At 55.0% G+C, this 19,180-nt stretch overlaps 1 protein-coding gene across 1 annotated transcript; it reads left to right on the top strand.

Annotated features, from left to right (window-relative positions):
* The first annotated feature begins 3,530 nt into the window (after positions 1-3,530).
* Positions 3,531-7,407, top strand: LOC100382170 (Polyadenylate-binding protein RBP45C). The gene is made up of 7 exons (NM_001174930.1): positions 3,531-3,922; positions 4,488-4,953; positions 6,171-6,220; positions 6,303-6,433; positions 6,516-6,618; positions 6,703-6,897; positions 7,082-7,407. The coding sequence occupies exons 1-7, from the start codon at positions 3,572-3,574 to the stop codon at positions 7,082-7,084; spliced, it is 1,299 nt and encodes a 432-aa protein (NP_001168401.1). The 5' UTR covers positions 3,531-3,571; the 3' UTR covers positions 7,085-7,407.
* The last annotated feature ends 11,773 nt before the right edge of the window (positions 7,408-19,180 follow it).

Here is a 19,180-nt window from a genome sequence, read left to right as displayed (position 1 = left end):
GAGGTGCGCGGTTTTCACTTCTCTGTCTGCTCTCTTAGGTTGCGAAAACAAAAGCAGAAGGCAAGCGCAAATAACAGGGTAAAGAACCACCGTCGGCCCCTCTTCCGGGTATATAAAGGCCTGGGCGAGATCCACCCAAAACTTCGCTCGAACCCTTCGTAAATTTCAAACTCGAAGGCGAAACGATTTTTTCGTTCCTCGAACGACTCGCACACGCGCAACAGATGCCCCGCGAATCGCCCGTCCCGTCGCATTAACTCCCTGGCAGGGCACGCGACACCTCCGGCAGGCGAAGCGGGCGTCGTTTCGCCTCCGTCATGATGACCGCCTCGAAAAAGGTACGCCACATTGTTTAAATTTATATCCTGTTTTCCTTTTCCCTCCTCTCTCTCTCTTGCCACAGGGATCAGGAAAGGGGATATTTCGAAAGGATCCTTCTCAGCGAAGGAAACGGGCCCCGAGCCCTCCTACTGATCAGGGGTTCGAAGGTTGCGCCCTGTGGGGTTCGGCAACCGCCCCAAAGCACTCGGGCTCCGAGCCCTTTACTGATCAAGGGATCGAAGGCTGGCCCCTCGGAAGGGTTCGACAGCCGCCCAGAGCATGCAGAGTAAGGGATGACCCTAGGTACGTCCGTTACATGGCCGAGGCTCGGGCTACGCTCCCGAGGTACCCTAAGACATTTCCGAGACCAGCGGGAACGATTTGTAATGGAATCCCACCAGAGGGAGGCACCGAGCCCTCAGACCCTATCAAATGGGTCCGGGTCCAGCGAATCACCTGCAGGTACTTTTGGAGCGCGCCTCTGGGCCACTAGCCAACCCTTATCGAACGGGGCTCGGGCGTCCACTCGGATCACCTGATAGAAACTCACTAGAAACACCATGTTCGACGCCCACCGAGGGTAACATGGCGCGTTCCCCCCTCCTTGCGGAAAGGCGACGAAGGGGCGTACAATAAAAAGCCGAGACAGTCCTCGATCGTCCTCTCGCTCCGTGCAGAGGCTCGGAGGCTGCTCTCGCACCAGGCTACGGCCAAATTGTCGACCACGTCGACAGACCAGCTTAAAAACTCGGAGCCTGACCATGCACCCGGGCTGCGGCCAGGCTGCATGAGGGAACAACAAGGCCAACCGAGGAATCACAAAAAGAATCAAGACCTCAGAGCAGTCAAACCACTCCTCCGAGGCCTCGGGGGCTACACCCGACGGGTGCGCTCGCGCGCACCCATCGGAACAAAATATAACTGAGAAAGGCTAGTCCCCTTGCAAAAAATTCGGCAGAACCTCCAAGCGAGTACCTACACTCCCTTCGAGGCTCGGGGGCTACTGTTGGGTACCGTAATTAGGGGTACCCCCAACACTCCTAAACACGGCTGGAAAACATCTTCAGAACAAATCGTAAAGACTGATAAGCACGGTTCAAGTCAAGGCCTCGTCTACCAAGGGACGCGATCTCGTCTCGCCCGAGCCCGGCCTCGGGCGAGAACAGTAGTCCCGGACGGATTCACGTCTCGTCCGAGAACCTCCTCAGGCAGTGGGCGCACCCTCGGCTCGCCCGAAGCCAAGCTTGGGCAAACTTTGTCGTGCAGCGACCTCGGCCAAATCGCCTTACCAACCGACCGTATCGCATGCGCATTTAATGCGGGGATCGCCTGACACCTTATCCTGACACGCGCGCCTCAGTTGGCAAGGTCGAAGTGACCACAGTCACTTCACCCCTTTACTGATCGTTCTGACAGGAAAACAACACTATTCACCCCGTTCCGACTACTGTGCCAACCACCAGGGTAAAACTAACGACAGTAAGTCACGACCTCCCCCGAGTTCAGCCTCGGGCGCAACAGGGAGCTTCGCCTTGCCCGACCTCGGGCCTCGGCCTCAGCCTCAGCCTTGTGAGGAGTCACATCCTCGCCCGACCTCAGCCTCGGCCTCAGGAGAAGTCTCTGCCTCGCCCGACCTCGGCCTCGGACCGACTACGCCACTAGGGATACATCATTACCCTACCCCTAGCTAGCTGCCTCAGGCTACGAAGGAACAAGACCGGTGTCCCATCTAGATTACTCCGGTAACAGGTAATGATGGTTCCCTGCGTGCGTCCATGACGTCGGTTGTTCTCAACTCTCTACGAAAGCAAAGAAACGTTAGCAGGACCCCGGGCCGCAACGTCAGCTGCGCTTCTACAGGGCTCAAGTACTTCTCCGCCGGCCACGTTAGCACATAGCTACACCCTCATTGTACAGCTGGACCATCTCCTTGTATCTATAAAAGGGGATGTCTAGGGCCTTCCTAAAGGGGAGGCAGAGTGGGAGAGACGCGGAGGAGGCTAACTCAGACACCTCACCTCAAGGCCGAACCCTCTCCCTCTCTCTCTCGCGACGCTTGTAACCCCTACTACGAGCACCCCGGTGCAAGATAATATAAGCCTCATCATCCCTCCTGTGTTCCATCTTGTATCAACCTATCTGGGCAGGGACACGCAGCGACAAATTCACTAGTCGGTTGAGGGTCCTCGCGGGTCCGAAACACCGACAACGGTGGAGAAGGTGGGGTTCAAACCCATGTCCTGATGAAAGAAGGACGAGAGACACTGGATAAAGCTGTCTAACCAGTAGAACATCATGCCTATATGTTTTTAATATTGAATATAAATTATATATATGTATATATTTTTTTTTGAAAAATACAAAATATATAATCGTGTCGGGCCGGACTAGCACTACGGGTCGAGGCTACAGCCCAAGCACGACACGACGTTCTTGACTCTTGCAAGCATTAGGTCGTTTCTAAGACCACTTTGGCGCAATGGACTACATGGTGTTTGAGGTTGCTAAATTAGATGGAGCAAGAATGATTTGTCACACTAACTGTAAAATGAAAGGTTATTTGTTGGTTTTAAACGTTAGTAATTGCTACGAAGTAGCATAATTTATATGGAGCACATCCAGTTTTTATTGATGCATGACTTTAACAATCACTCCATATTTTGATCTATCTTTTTTATAAGTTTGAGTTTATGAGACTTATTTTAGAAATTTGAGCTCACAAACTTTCTCTTATTTGGTCTCTGTATGGTGGAATTATGTCACCTTATAATCTCTGTTCGTTCAGTCAGTCGTTGTGAACTCTCTTCTAATTGCTCACTTCATTTGTCGTGTTGTACCAAGACATATTGAATGGAGTAAATAATAACATCAGTTAGCCAAATCAAAAAATATTATACGGAAAGTGGAGACAATCAATAAAAAATCTTGAAATCTTTTTTATGGATAGTTTACATGGTTATTATTGTAAGCCGTCGCAACGCACGAGCAACCGACTAATAAATTTAATTTTTGTGTCGACCATCGTCTTCTGATTGCACATAAATTTAGAATTAGTCAAAGAACGGCCGATAATCAGCGCCAGGCATCGTGCCGGCTCAATTCCGAATTGGACCAGAACGGCCCACGGCCCACTCCGCGCACAGACAGATGTCAACCCCGAATTTTCCTTCTCCCCGTCTCCTCGCCGTCGCTCCTTCGGCCCTTCCTCTCTCCCATCTCGGCTAGGGTTAGGTCGTCTCGCCAAGTCGCCATGATGCAGCAGCCCCCGCCGCAGCAGCCGCAGCCGGGCATGGCGCCGCCTCCGCCTCCGCAGGCTGCTGGCGGGCAGCCACCGCAGTGGGGTGGGATCCCGCCGCCGATGGCGCAGCAGTACGGCGCACCGCCTCCGCAGCAGCCTCCGGCGATGTGGGGCCAGCCTCCGCCGCAGGCGCACTACGGGCAGGCACCAACCCCTCAGCAGTACTACGCCGCGCCGCCGGTGCCGGTGCAGGCGCCAGCCGCCCCCGCTGCGGCGGACGAGGTCAGGACGCTCTGGATCGGGGACCTGCAATACTGGATGGACGAGAACTACGTCTTCGGGTGCTTTTCGAACACTGGGGAGGTATGGGACCTGATCTGAATGATGCTGGCTGTGGGTACGCGTGATTTCGACTGTTGCTCTTCGCGGAATATATGATGCGCCCTTTGCTGCTGCTAATGGGTCTTGCCCTAGGTTTTATAAATCTTATTATGATTTTTACTCGTTTTACTGTGAATTTCGTACGACCGCTGACGATTGAAGCTCCAAGCTAATATAGTTGTGATAATTGTGATGTCTCTTGTAATAATCAAGCTATGGGCTATATTTCTGATTCTTGAACCGGTAATTTTAAATATGGTTTCATGAATTTGTTAGCACGATCTAGTGAGAGTTGTATAATGTATATGTTGTTAAATAACTTAAAATTGTAGCTTTGTGTTTTTTCTGCCTATTATCTTTTGTACAAGGGTAATAATGTTTAGTAGCTATCTATTTTTTTTGCGCAAGACTATTTACATGCTTCAGTTTGGGTTTCTTGATTTGCATTTATATAACGAGTTTCCTGGTTGGCGTTTATAGCTGTATGCTGTCCATGCATTCACGATTGTCTGATCCTTGACTTCATATATAATAAATTTATTTGAAGGTTCAAAATGTGAAGCTCATCCGTGACAAGAATTCAGGGCAGCTTCAGGGTTATGGTTTTGTTGAGTTTACAAGCCGTGCAGCTGCAGAACGAGTTCTTCAGACATACAATGGACAAATGATGCCAAATGTTGACTTGACATTTCGGCTGAATTGGGCCAGTGCTGGTGAAAAGCGCGATGATACTCCTGAATATACTATTTTTGTTGGGGATTTGGCTGCAGATGTTACAGATTACTTGTTACAAGAGACATTCAGGGTTCATTATCCCTCTGTCAAGGGTGCAAAAGTTGTGACTGATAAATTGACAATGCGCACAAAGGGTTATGGATTTGTGAAATTTGGTGATCCTACAGAGCAAGCTCGTGCAATGACTGAAATGAATGGAATGCCTTGTTCTTCCAGGCCTATGCGTATTGGTCCTGCAGCAAGTAGGAAAAATACAGGAGGTGTTGTTCAAGAGAGAGGTAAGCATGGCCAGTACACCATGTCCTTGTGATTTTTGTTAGCTTCTACACATTTGCTGATTGATTTGCATGAGGATATTTTTAACATGTTCTGTTCATATTAGTCTCTTGGGTTGTTTTATTACACTTGCGTTCAAATCAAAATTAGGCCTAGGTGTCGACCACTTCACTTCCAGAAGTCATTATTCCTAGTACAACATTCCCAGCGTGAATTTGGATAATTTAATGAATAGAGCGATAGTAGACTCATGGAACTCATGTTATCTGGAAGCAGGATACCAATGGGCTCTATTCATATAGGAGCCTTGGAACTGACCTGAGCTGCAATGCATTTCTTGTTTAATGCGTGGCCTCATTTAGGTCAGTGTAATAATTTATGTCCTAAATTCCAAGTTGGTTTCCTTAAGTTCCGGTTCTTTGTTATTTATTTTTCCTGCTATCTCTGATTACACTTAGTGCATGTTTTCTTTTTGCACATCTTTTATTAGCTCATGCTTTCCGCTTAGCCTCAGAGATTGGAGCTCTTCCTATATATTTAAACTCCTAGAGCTTGGAAATACTAGTTGTTTCCTTCTTCACTACAAGGCTTTGGGGGGCAAATATTTGCCTTTTATTCTCTTCAATTCATTCTATGTGATGATGGTCTGAGTCATGGCTATGTATCTTCAGTCTTTCTTTGTTTCCTTCAACTCGGATTTATCAATATCTGGGCACATGTGCATGGTCTGTACCTGCATAGCTAATTTGAGATATGTGATAATGATTAAAGCTGATATTTTAGTTGCATAGTGTGTTCCATATTTTGTGCTATTGGTTCAGCTTGGTTTCATGTTTTATGCCATATACCAAAACAACTTTTTTTTTGCCTTGGACCAATAACTAATTTTCTGCATAATTTCTTCTTGCTTATTGGTTCTCTTTGGCAGTTTATCCGTTTGAATATGATATTTACCTAACTAAGTTGACTAATGTTCTTAACAATATCAAGTTTCTTCATAATTGCTCTCTGATGCATTCTATTTTCTTATGTACATATAGCATGATACACATGCACATTTTGGCATTTTGCCATTTGTAAACGTTCTCATTCTTGAAAATGTGTTAACTAGTAACTTAAGTGACTGGTAGGCTTTTCCATGGTAGCATTCATTTATTAGATTTTGCTATTCATCAAATCTTACAGTATGTTGCTTTCACTTTTTTGCTTTCATTTACAGTACCAAATTCTCAAGGAGCTCAGTCTGAGAATGATCCTAACAATACCACTGTGCGTTCTTATTTCTTTTTTCTGCATACCAACCATTTATCTGCCAGTGTTTTGTTAACTTTATCTATTCTGTCGTCTTCAGATATTTGTTGGTGGGCTTGACCCCAATGTCACTGAAGATACCCTAAAACAAGTTTTTTCTCCTTACGGTGAAGTCGTCCATGTTAAGATCCCTGTTGGGAAGAGATGTGGTTTTGTTCAGTTCGTTACCAGGTTGACTTTATTTACTGAATTGGTCTATTGTCATGCATTTGTAAATTTTTTTTGTCTTAGTTACTACGATAATGAATTTCAGACCTTCTGCTGAACAAGCGCTGCTAATGCTGCAAGGGGCCTTGATTGGTGCACAGAATGTTCGACTTTCATGGGGTAGAAGCCTGTCGAACAAGCAGGCTCAGGTCATTTCTTGCATACCGTTTTTCTTGCTCTCATGTTGTATGGTGTAGATGAAGTGGCTAATACTGTGATGTAAAAATTCTCAGCCTCAGCAGGAATCCAATCAATGGGGTGCGGCTGCTGGTGCTGGTGGCTACTATGGGGGCTATGGACAAGGTTATGAGGCTTATGGCAGTGGGTATGCACAACCCCAGGATCCTAACATGTATGGTTATGGCGCTTATGGCGGTTATCCCAATTACCAACAGCAACCAGCTGCACAGCAGCAACAGCAACAACAGGTGAAGCTCCCAGCTGACTAATGTCATTTTGGTTTAAATGGTGAAAGAATTGTCTTCACTAATAGCAAATGTATGCCAACGTTCACATTGTTCAACCAGGCTTACGTGCCTGGGTCAATGGGCATCGCTTGACGTCTATAACCTTATTTACTGATCACACGCTAATTTGTTTTCTTTCTTGCAGTGATGCCTGTTTGCTCGGGTAGGTCATTGGGTTGTCGCGACGGAATTAATTAAATATTATTTCAGGACACTCTCATATTGCATTCTTGTCAATTGAGGTGGTTTTGAAAGGCTCCTGATTTTGATGGCCCCATGGCACGGTTTCATCTATTTATTAGTATATGACATATATGCGCTGTGAACAAGTGGCGCTCTACTGTGATTGCTGTGTTGAGACATGCTTTCTTAGTTTCTTTCCATGTTTCTCGGATCTGTTGTGTTACCTTTATTACTGTGTATTTGCATATCTACTGTGATGCTATATATGCACTGTGCCGTTTGTTTCCTATTCCATTTTTTTCTCGTTACTTTATTATAGCGTTGGATTCTTTCTTCTATCACAACGAACAGCCGTGGGCACATGGGCATGCACGATGTCATGACAGAATGTGTCGATGGCAACATGGGCTCCATCTTTTATCTGTTTCGAGTCCTTGACATCAGGATAATGTAATGTGGGTTTTGTTGCCGCTGTGACTGATATGGAAGCATGAGCTGCCATCGTTTTCATGGCCGTCCGAGTCTGAAAAATACATTTACAGTACGATGAATCCTTTTCATTCGGTCTATTATTCGGTCTATTAGGTTAATTCGGTTTGGTTTATTTGGGTTTGTGAAATTTTGGGTTTTGAAAAATGAGAATCGAAATTTTCAAAATTATTTTAGAAACCGAATCTGAATAGACTCACAATTTTAGTTTGGTCTATTTAGTCCACCGAATAGACCCAAATAGTAGAGAGACTAATATCTTTTGTTAAAATATATAATAAATAATTAATTGAAAGTACTATTATTAAAAAAATTATAAAAATATCATACAAAGATATATATACTATTATTAAGATATCATTATTTTTAGCTAATAAGTTCATAAATCATATAATAATACCATCACATATTAAGAGCTTTTTTATATTTCGGGTTATTCGGTCTATTTGGGTTTTAAATGTTAGGAACCGAACCAAAACTCATACCCTGAAATATAGCACATATAGGAACCGAACCCGAAAACCCGAATAGACCGACAATTCGATCTATTTGGGTTCGATTCAGGTTCGGTTTTAAAATGTCCACCCCTACTTTTCAGTGTTTGGTAGTCTGCGTCGAAATACGATCATAGACGTTTCATGTTAACAACACAACAGTTGTTATTGTATACTACCTTTTGTCCGAAATTAAAATTTGAATTAGATAATTAAAAGATGTCTCTAGATTTATTATCATCTATTTAAATATAGACATACAAACTAAGAGTCAGAACTTAGAACTGATACTATTCTGGAATGGAGAGAGGGTACTATTTTTATTCAATAGTGTCGGCGTTTCGAGACAGGGGGTCCCAAAGCCGACGAGTGAGTGTGCTGCGTGCCCCAGCCCAGATGGGTCGAGCGCGTGGGCGAGCGCGAAGGGGGGAGAGGCGAGGTGGCCGGAGTCGAGCGTGAGAGAGGTGGAAGTCCCGCGGCCTTCGTGTTCGTCCCGCGCCCAGGTCGGGTGCGCTTGCAGTAGGGGGGTTACAAGCGTCCACGCGGGTGAGGGAAGCGAGCGGCCCCAAGAGAGCGCCTGTCCCGTCCTCGGTCCCGCGCGGCCAACCTCCTCTAAGAAGGCCCTGGTCCTCCCTTTTATAGTCGTAAGGAGAGGATCCAGGTGTACAATGGGGGGTGTAGCAGAGTGCTACGTGTCTAGCGGAGAGAGAGCTAGCGCCCTAGGTACATGCCAATGTGGCAGCCGGAGAGGTCTTGGCACCTTGCTAGCGTGATGTCGTGGCTGTCGGAGGTGCGACGGAGCCTGGCGGAGGGACAACTGTTGGAGCGGTCGAGTCCTTGCTGACGTCGCCCTGCTTCCGTAAGAGAGCTGGGGACCGCCGTCGTCACAGAGCTTGTGGAGCGCCATCATTGCCCATCCGGCGGAGCTGGCCGGATGGGACGCCGGTCTTGTTCTCCGTGACCCGAGTCGATTCGGGGTAGGATGATGATGGCGCTCCCTGTTGACGTGGCGGGTCTGTGCCCTAGGCAGGGTGACGTGGGGGCTCCTCCGAAGTCGAGGTTGAGTCTGTCTTCTGTTGCCGAGGCCGAGTCCGAGCCATGGGGTCGGGCGAGGCGGAGGTCGTTCGGCCGAGGCCAGGGCGGAGTCCGAGCCCTGGGGTCGGGCGAGACGGAGTTTCGTCGTCTTCCGGGTCTTAGCCCGAGTCCGAGCCCTCGGGTCGGGCGGAGCGGAGTTCGCCGTCTTCCGGGTCTTAGCCCGAGTCCGAGCCCTGGGGTCGGGCGGAGCGGAGTTCGCCGTCTTCCGGGTCTTAGCCCGAGTCCGAGCCCTGGGGTCGGGCGGAGCGGAGTTCGCCGTCTTCCGGGTCTTAGCCCGAGTCCGAGCCCTGGGGTCGGCCGGAGCGGAGTTCGCCGTCTTCCGGGTCTTTAGCCCGAGTCCGAGCCCTGGGGTCGGGCGGAGCGGAGTTCGCCGTCTTCCGGGTCTTTAGCCCGAGTTCGAGCCCTGGGGTCGGGCGGAGCGGAGTTCGCCGTGGCGCCTTTGGCAAGGCCTGACTGCCTGTCAAACTCACTCTGTCGAGTGGCACCGCAGTCGGAGTGGCGCAGGCGGCGCTGTCCTTCTGTCAGACTGGTCAGTGGAGCGGTGGAGTGACGGCAGTCACTTCGGCTCTGCCGGGGGGGCGCGTGTCAGGATAAAGGTGTCAGGCCACCTTTGCGTTAAATGCTCCTGCAACTTGGTCAGTCGGTGTGGCGATTTAGTCAGGGTTGCTTCTGAGCGAAGCCAAGGCCTCGGGCGAGCCGGTGATGTGTCCGCCGTAAAAAGGGGGGCCTCGGGCGAGACGGAAGTCTCTCGAGGTCGGCTGCCCTTGGCCGAGGCTAGGCTCGGGTGAAGCGTGATCGAGTCACTCGTGTGGACTGATCCCTGACTTAATCGTACCCATCAGGCCTTTGCAGCTTTATGCTGATGGGGGTTACCAGCTGAGAATTAGGCGTCTTGAGGGTACCCCTAATTATGGTCCCCGACAGTAGCCCCCGAGCCTCGAAGGGAGTGATAGCACTCGCTTGGAGGCTTTCGTCGCACTTTTTTGCAAGGGGACCAGCCTTTCTCGGTTGCATTTTGTTCCGGTGGATGCGCGCGAGCGCACCCGCCGGGTGTAGCCCCCGAGGCCTCGGAGGAGTGGTTACACTCCTTCGAGGTCTTAATACCTCGCGTAATGCTTCGGCTGGTCTGGTCGTTCCCTCATGCGAACTGGCCGTAGCCCGGGTGCACGGTCGGGGCCCAAGCTCTCGGGCTGGTATGTTGACGCTGTCAACGGTTTGGCCGGAGCCGGTTTTTGCGAGAGCAGCCCCCGAGCCTCTGCACAGGGCGAGAGGACGATCAGGGACAGACTCGACTTTTTACATACGCCCCTACGTCGCCTTTCCGCAAGGAGGAGGGGGGAGTGCGCCATGTTACCCTCGATGGGCACCGAACATGGTGTCTCCGGTGAGCTGCAAGCGGGTAATCCGAGTGGACGTCCGTGCCCCGTTCGTTGGGGGTCGGCTAGGGGCCCAGAGGCACGCCCAAAAGTACCTGCGGGTGATTTGCCGGACCCGGTCCCCTGGCGACGGGGTCCGAGGGCTCGATGCCTCCCTCCGATGGGATTCCGTTACAAGATCGTTCCCGCTGGTCTCGGAAATGTCCTAGGGTACCTCGGGAGCGCAGCCCGAGCCTCGGTTATGTATCGAACGTACCCCTGGTCATCCCTCGCTCGGTGTCTGAGGCGACTGTGAACCCTTCGGGGGCCAGCCTTCGAACCCCTGATCAGTAATGGGCGCGGAGCCCGAGTAGCCTGAGGCGGCCATGGAACCCTTCGGGGGGCTGGCCTTCGAACCCCTGACCAGTAGTGGGTGTCGGGCCCACGCGATCTGAGGCGACTGTTGAACCCTTCGGAGGGCCAGTCTTCGAACCCCTGATCAGTAGGGGGGCTCGGAGCCCGGTTCCTTCGCGGAAAAGGATCCTTTTCGGGGTATCCCCCTTTCCCGGTCCCTGTTGCAAGAGATAGAGAAAGAGGAAAAAGGAAAAGGATACGAAATCGAATGACGTGGCGTACCTTTTCTGACGCGGTTATTACGGCGAAGGTGAAGCGTCGCGCGCTCCTCCCGTCAGAGGCGCCGCCTGTCCCGCCGCGGAGTTAATGCGACGGGGCGAGTGGTTGGCGGGGCGGCCGTTGCGCGTGCGCGATCCGTTCGAGGAATGGGTCACGGGTGCACCGTCTTCACGCCGTGGGAGGAGGCTCTCTTGCTGTCCCAGGAGGAGACGTGAGCCTGGCTGACGACGTGACTGCTGCGCCCGCCCGCCTGCCACCGCCATTACTGCCGGCCCACTTTCGGTCGCTTTGACCAACGCGCCAGGTTGGCGCTGCTGGGTCGCCTCGAGTCGCGGCATGGGCTCCGCAACCGAAGAGGCGCGACGGTGGCGCAAGTGGTGGTGCGGTTGCTTGCATGCAGCAACTGACGCGCCGGTTGCTTGACGCGTGGGCCTGGGCTTCCAAGCTGGCGTGTCAGAAGTCGGAGAAGCGCGTCGACCTGGCGCGGTTGCATGCCGCCTGCATGGCTGCCCGCCCCTTCCGCCCGTTGGTCTGGGCAAAAGTGGGGGGGTCGCTTGTAACCGCTGGACGGTCGTGCGCACCACACGCGGCGGTTTGGCTTCTTCTGCCCTGAGCTGGTTTGCATGACATGCGGGACCCAGCCCCCGAGTCGCAGGGGAGGGCCTTGGAGCGTGTTGGAGAAGACTCAGCCCGTGGCGTCTGGGAGCGCACGTAGGGAGAGTTGCCTTTAAAAGGAGGGAGACTCCTTTCAGAAGGCAACCGTGTCTTCTTCCTCCCTTATGCGTCGTGTCTTTCCATCTTCCAAGCCCCGGATGGGGGGTATTCGCCGCCTTTCCGCCTCCTCGTTGGAGGAACGCAACTCCATGGGAGTTGGTACCTTTCAGCCATCGTTCGGCTTCAAGGATTTTCATCAGCCGGCCCGGCCGCACCCCTACGCCGGCGATCACCCAGGATGGTGACCACCAGTTTCTGGGTGGGGAAGAGCAAGCCGGGCTGCGATCTTGGTCCCACCCTCAGCTTCAAGGATGTTCATCATCCTCGCTGAGGTGGGGGCCACGCTGAGCCGGCGCCCTACCTCCCGCGCGGGTCCGCGGGTCACCCTTTTCCGCGGCGTTCGGGGGTGGAGGCGCTCGCTGGCCCTGCGGACGGCGCGAACTTAGACAACGTGGGGCTGATCGACGGCGGGCGTCGTCACCTCCAGCGTGTCGGAGTCGTCGGCCGGGCTTCCGGCGGCCCCTCCTGCCGGAGGGCGACCGCCGCGCCGCGTGCACGGGAGGACCACCCACGATGCCGCGCGCCGTTAGGGCGGCGTTCGTGTTCTGGGGTGGTCCTGCTTTTGCACTGGGACGGCGCCCTCGCGCAGAGGCCGGTGCCCCACTTGTCCGGGAGGATTTGAGTGGGGATCTGCCGGGGGGCTGGTGTCCCCTGCCATCGGCGCCGAGGCGGAGGCGGCTCGAGAAGTCCTCGTCGCCGACGGGATCACTGCTACCACCCGCGCCCCGGGCCATCGCGCCGGCGTACTTGTCCTCGCCCCTCGAGCGTCGGCGGGGGCGAGGGCAAGATCGCAGCAACGCCGGTCCACTGTCGTCGTAGTCAGAACGGGCGGCGGCGAGCCGCTCGTCAGTCTTCTGTTGCTCCACAGGCCTTCCCCATGGAGTGGGGTCGTTCGTACCTGCGGAGGGGGAACCGGAGTTCCGTTTGTAATGGCATCTCGAATGCCGGGGAGTTTGTTCATTGCGGCTGTCGGGGCCTGAACATGTATGTAATTTCGGCACGGAGCCGTGTTTTTTCCTCATTTTCGAGCACTAAGTCTCGTCTGTTGATTATCTGAACCGCTTTACCGAGCATGAGTCGCCCCGTGTCAAGGTGTCGAGTGAGGTATCCGTATCCCGGAGGCGTAGGAATCCCTCGGCCCGATCGGCCTTGTTGTCTGGGGCTCCTCTAGCTTAGTTAAAGAGACCCCTCAGCCGCCCTTCGATGAGCCGAGGCCAGGGGTAGCGATATCAGTATGAACAGAGGCGGAGTTGGCTCGAGAATGGGAACCTGGTTGGCCGGAGCCTAGCCGTGTTGTCCGTCAGCGGAGCCGACGCCAAAGTCGATCAGCCGAGGCCTCGGGTCGGGCTGGCGCCCTTGGAGGCCGGTTGGCCGAGGCCCCAGGGGTAACCGACCGAGCCGCCTGCTCGGGCCGGATTCCCGGAGGAGTTCCTGGACCGCGTCGCCGTCCGAGGCCTGGTCGGACTTTGCTGAAGACGTCATCGATGCCGAGGGTGCTACGGCTCCCTTCAGCGTGAAGACCCGAGCCTGCAGGATCAGATCGTCTTGTAGCGTGTGCCTTCTGCGGCCGCCGAGGCCAGAAAACACACCCTCGCCGTGCTCGCGAAGCTGCGTCTTTTTCCCTCTTGTTTCGAGCATCTGGACTCTGTCGGTAACAGGGATGTTTGTGTGAGCGAGAGTTGCTTCTCGCGGAAGGGACGAGTGAGGTATCCGTATCCCAGAGGCGTGGGAATCCCTCGGCTCGGTCGGCCTTGCCGCTTACGCGTACTTTCACCCGTTCATGAGGCCCTGTCCTCGACTTAGTCGAGAAAGCTTGAAGGACTGCTTCGGTAGGAGAGCTTCCGAACGTGAAGACTTGTTCGGTCCACGGAGTCACTTTATCCGAGCGCGAGTTACTTATCGCAGAAGGTGATGAGTGAGGTATCCGTATCCCGGAGGCGTAGGAGTCCCTCGGCTCGGTCAGCCTTGGCTGCTTACGTGTACTCCGTCGTTTCCAGGATCCGCTTTCCGAAGTAGTCAAGAAGCACGAAAGTAATCCTGCTAAAAAGAGATCCTTTTTCGAGGAAAAATTCGACGCAGAGGGGGTCTCCCCCCTTTTAGCCCCCGAGGGAGGGTCGGGCTTTGCCGAGGCTAGGCCGACCCTTCCTTGACGACTAAACTTTGCGTAGGTGCGAGGTATATGAACAACTTCGAAACATCTTAAGGGTAGAAGCGACGTAGCTGTTTGATGTTCCAAGCGTTGCCGTAGATCTCGCCTTGATTGTTGGCCAGCTTGTACGTTCCGGGCTTCAGAACTTTGGCGATGACGAATGGCCCTTCCCAGGGGGGCGTGAGCTTGTGCCTCCCTCGGGCGTCTTGCCGCAGCCGAAGCACCAGATCGCCCACCTGGAGGTCTCGGGACCGGACCCCTCGGGCGTGGTAGCGTCGCAGGGACTGCTGGTACCGCGCCGAGTGTAGTAAGGCCCTGTCCCGAGCCTCCTCCAGCTGGTCCAGCGATTCTTCTCGGCTAGCTTGGTTGCTTTGATCGGTGTAGGCCCTCGTCCTCGGGGAGCCGTATTCCAGGTCAGTGGGCAAGATAGCTTCAGCCCCGTAGACCAGGAAAAACGGCGTGAAACCCGTGGCACGACTCGGCGTCGTCCTTAGGCTCCAGACCACCGAGGGGAGTTCCTTCATCCACCGCTTGCCGAACTTGTTGAGGTCGTTGTAGATCCGAGGCTTGAGCCCTTGTAGAATCATGCCGTTGGCACGCTCTACTTGCCCATTCGACATGGGATGAGCCACGGCGGCCCAGTCCACCCGGATATGGTGATCCTCGCAAAAATCCAAGATTTTTTTGCCGGTGAACTGGGTGCCGTTGTCGGTGATGATGGAGTTCGGGACCCCGAAGCGATGGATGATGTTGGTGAAGAACGCCACCGCCTGCTCGGACCTGATGCTGTTCAGAGGTCGGACCTCGATCCACTTGGAGAATTTGTCGATGGCGACCAGCAGGTGCGTGTAGCCCCCGGGCGCCTTCTGCAAGGGACCGACGAGGTCCAGACCCCATACAGCGAAGGGCCAGGTGATGGGTATCGTCTGCAGAGCCTGAGCGGGCAGGTGGGTCTGCTTCGCATAGAATTGACACCCTTCGCAGGTGCGGACAATTCTAGTGGCGTCAGCCACCGCCGTTGGCCAGTAGAAGCCTTGTCGGAAAGCATTCCCGACAAGGGCTCGGGGCGCTGCGTGATGGCCGCAAGCCCCCGAGTGTATTTCTTGCAGCAGTTCCCGACCTTCGGTGATGGAGATGCATCGCTGGAGGATGCCCGAGGGGCTGCGATGGTAGAGCTCCTCTTCATCGCCCAGCGGGACGAACGACTTGGCGCGTCGCGCTACCTGCCGAGCCTCGACTTGGTCGGGGGGTAGCTCTCCTCGACGGAGATATTGCAGGTACGGGGCCTGCCAATCTCGATCTGGCGTGGCCCCGCTCTGCTCTTCCTCGACGTCCAGTGCCTCGCCCTCGGGGGCCGAGGGTACCTCGGGCTGTGCCGAGGGTGCCTCGGGCTGAGCCGAGGGTACCTCGGGCTCGGGCGCGTCGTCGATCTTGACAGAGGGTTGATGCAGATCTCGGGAGAAGACGTCCGGGGGGACCGTCGTTCGCCCCGAGGCTATTTTAGCCAGCTCGTCTGCGGTTTCGTTGTAGCGCGCGAGCGATGTGGTTGAGCTCGAGCCCGAAGAACTTGTCTTCCAGGCGCCGAACCTCGTCGCAGTAGGCCTCCATCTTCGGGTCGCGGCAGTGGGAGTTCTTCATGACTTGGTCGATGACGAGCTGCGAATCACCGCGGGCGTCGAGGCGTCTGACCCCTAGCTCGATGGCGATCCGCAACCCGTTGACCAGAGCTTCGTACTCGGCCACATTGTTGGACGCCGGGAAATGGAGGCGCAACACGTAGCGCAAGTGCTTTCCGAGGGGCGAGATGAAGAGCAGGCCCGCGCCGGCTCCTGTCTTCATCAGCGACCCGTCGAAAAACATGGTCCAGAGCTCCAGTTGGATCGGAGCCGTCGGCAACTGGGTGTCAACCCATTCGGCCACGAAGTCCGCCAACACCTGGGACTTGATGGCCTTCCGAGGGGCGAACGAGATCGTTTCGCCCATGATTTCCACCGCCCACTTTGCGATCCTGCCCGAGGCCTCTCGGCACTGGATGATCTCCCCCAGGGGGAAGGATGACACCACAGTTACCGGATGAGACTCGAAGTAGTGTCGCAGCTTCCGCCTTGTCAGGATCACAGCATACAGCAGCTTTTGAACTTGTGGGTAGCGGATCTTGGTCTCGGACAGCATTTTGCTGACGAAGTAGACCGGCCTCTGAACGGGCAATGCATGCCCTTCCTCTTGCCTCTCGACCACAATCGCGGCGCTAACCACCTGAGTGGTCGCGGCGACGTAGACCAAGATGGCTTCTCCATCCGCCGGGGGCACCAAGACAGGCGCCTTCGTAAGGAGCGCCTTCAGGTTGTCGAGGGATTCCTCGGCCTCAGGGGTCCAAGCGAAACACTCGGCCTTCCTTAAGAGGCGGTACAGAGGCAGACCTCTTTCGCCGAGGCGTGAGATGAAGCGGCTCAGGGCCGCGAGGCATCCCATGACCCTCTGTACACCTTTTAAGTCCTTGATGGGTCCCATGCTGGTGATGGCCGCAATCTTCTCCGGGTTGGCTTCAATGCCTCGCTCGGAGACGGTGAACCCCAGGAGCATGCCTCGGGGCACCCCGAAGACACACTTCTCAGGATTGAGCTTGACTCCTTTCGCCTTGAGACATCGGAATGTCACTTCAAGGTCGGAGAGGAGGTCGGAAGCCTTCCTTGTCTTGACTACGATGTCATCGACGTAGGCCTCGACTGTGCGACCGATGTGTTCGCCGAACACATGGTTCATGCACCGCTGGTACGTCGCGCCCGCATTCCTCAAACCGAACGGCATGGTGACATAGCAGTACATGCCGAACGGCGTGATGAAAGAAGTCGCGAGCTGGTCGGACTCTTTCATCCGGATCTGGTGATACCCTGAGTAGGCATCGAGGAAGGACAGGGTTTCGCACCTAGCGGTGGAATCCACGATTTGATCGATGCGAGGCAGAGGGTAGGGAACCTTCGGACATGCTTTGTTGAGACCAGTGTAGTCTACACACATCCGCCATTTCCCCCCTTTCTTCCTCACAAGCACAGGGTTGGCAAGCCATTCGGGATGGAATACCTCTTTGATGAACCCTGCTGCCATTAGCTTGTGGATCTCTTCGCCAATCACTCTGCGCTTCTCCTCGTCGAATCGGCGCAGAGACTGCCTGACGGGTCGGGCTTCGGCCCGAATATCCAGCGAGTGCTCGGCGACATCCCTCGGTATGCCGGGCATGTCCGAGGGACTCCACGCAAAGACGTCGGCGTTTGCGCGGAGAAAGTCGACGAGCACTGCTTCCTATTCGGGGTCGAGCCCGGAACCGATCCGGACCTGCTTGGTGGTGTCGCCACTGGGGTCAAGAGGGACGGCCTTAACCGTCTCTGCTGGCTCGAAGTTGCCGGCATGGCGTTTCACGTCTGGCACCTCCTTGGAGAGGTTCTCCAGGTCGGCGATGAGGGCCTCGGACTCGGCGAGGGCCTCGGCGTACTCCACGCACTCCACGTCGCATTCGAACGCGTGTTTGTACGTGGGGCCGACGGTGATGACCCCGTTGGGGCCCGGCATCTTGAGCTTCAGGTAGGTGTAGTTGGGGACGGCCATGAACTTCGCGTAGCATGGCCTCCCTAGTACGGCGTGGTAGGTTCCTCGGAACCCGACCACCTCGAACGTCAGGGTCTCCCTTCGGAAGTTGGAGGGCGTCCCGAAGCAGACGGGGAGGTCGAGTCGCCCGAGGGGCTGGACGCGCTTCCCAGGGATGATCCCGTGGAAGGGCGCAGCGCCTGCTCGGACGAAGGACAGATCGACGCGCAGGAGCTTGAGGGTCTCGGCGTAGATGATGTTGAGGCAGCCGCCCCCATCCATCAGGACCTTGGTGAGCCTGACATTGCCGACAACGGGGTCGACGACGAGCGGGTATTTCCCCGGGCTCGGCACATGGTCGGGGTGGTCGTCCTGGTCGAAGGTGATGGGCTTGTCGGACCAGTCTAGGTAGACTGGCGCCGCCACCTTCACCGAGCAGACCTCCCGGCGCTCTTGCTTGCGATGCCGACCCGAGGCATTCGCCGCATGCCTCCATAGATCATGAAGCAGTCGCGGACCTCGGGGAACTCTCCTGCTTGGTGATCTTCGTTCTTGTCGTCGTCGCGGGCCCTGCCACCCTCGGCGGGTGGCCCGGCCCTGTGGAAGTGACGCCGAAGCATAACGCACTCCTCGAGGGTGTGCTTGACGGGCCCCTGATGGTAGGGGCGCGACTCCTTGAGCATCTTGTCGAAGAGGTTTGCACCTCCGGGGGGCTTCCGAGGGTTCTTGTGCTCGGCGGCGGCGACAAGGTCCGCGTCAGCGGCGTCGCGTTTCGATTGCGACTTCTTCTTGCCTTTTTTCTTGGCGCCGCGCGGAGCAGACGCCTCGGGAGCCTCTTCCGATGGGCGGCCCTGGGGCTGCTTGTCCTTTCGGAAGATAGCCTCGACCGCCTCCTGGCCAGAGGCGAACTTGGTGGCGATGTCCATCAGCTCGCTCGCCCTGGTGGGGGTCTTGCGACCCAGCTTGCTCACCAGGTCGCGGCAAGTGGTGCCGGCGAGGAACGCGCCGATGACATCCGAGTCGGTGATGTTGGGCAGCTCGGTGCGCTGCTTCGAGAATCACCGAATGTAGTCCCGGAGCGACTCCCCCGGCTGTTGCCGGCAGCTTCGAAGGTCCCAGGAATTCCCGGGGCGCACGTATGTGCCCTGGAAATTGCCAGCGAAGGCTTGGACCAAGTCGTCCCAGTTGGAGATCTGCCCCGGAGGCAGGTGCTCCAACCAGGCACGAGCAGTGTCGGAGAGGAACAGGGGGAGGTTACGGATGATGAGGTTGTCGTCGTCCGTCCCACCCAGTTGGCAGGCAAGGCGGTAGTCCGCGAGCCACAGTTCCGGTCTCGTTTCCCCCGAGTACTTCGTGATAGTAGTCGGGGGTCGGAACCGGGTCGGGAATGGCGCCCGTCGGATGGCCCGACTGAAGGCCTGCGGACCGGGTGGTTCGGGCGAGGGACTCTGATCCTCCCCGCTGTCGTAGCGCCCCCCACGCCTGGGGTG

This window comes from Zea mays, chromosome 2, assembly GCF_902167145.1.
Source record: "Zea mays cultivar B73 chromosome 2, Zm-B73-REFERENCE-NAM-5.0, whole genome shotgun sequence".
NCBI lineage: Eukaryota > Viridiplantae > Streptophyta > Magnoliopsida > Poales > Poaceae > Zea > Zea mays.
This window is presented reverse-complemented; position numbering and strand designations above follow the sequence as displayed.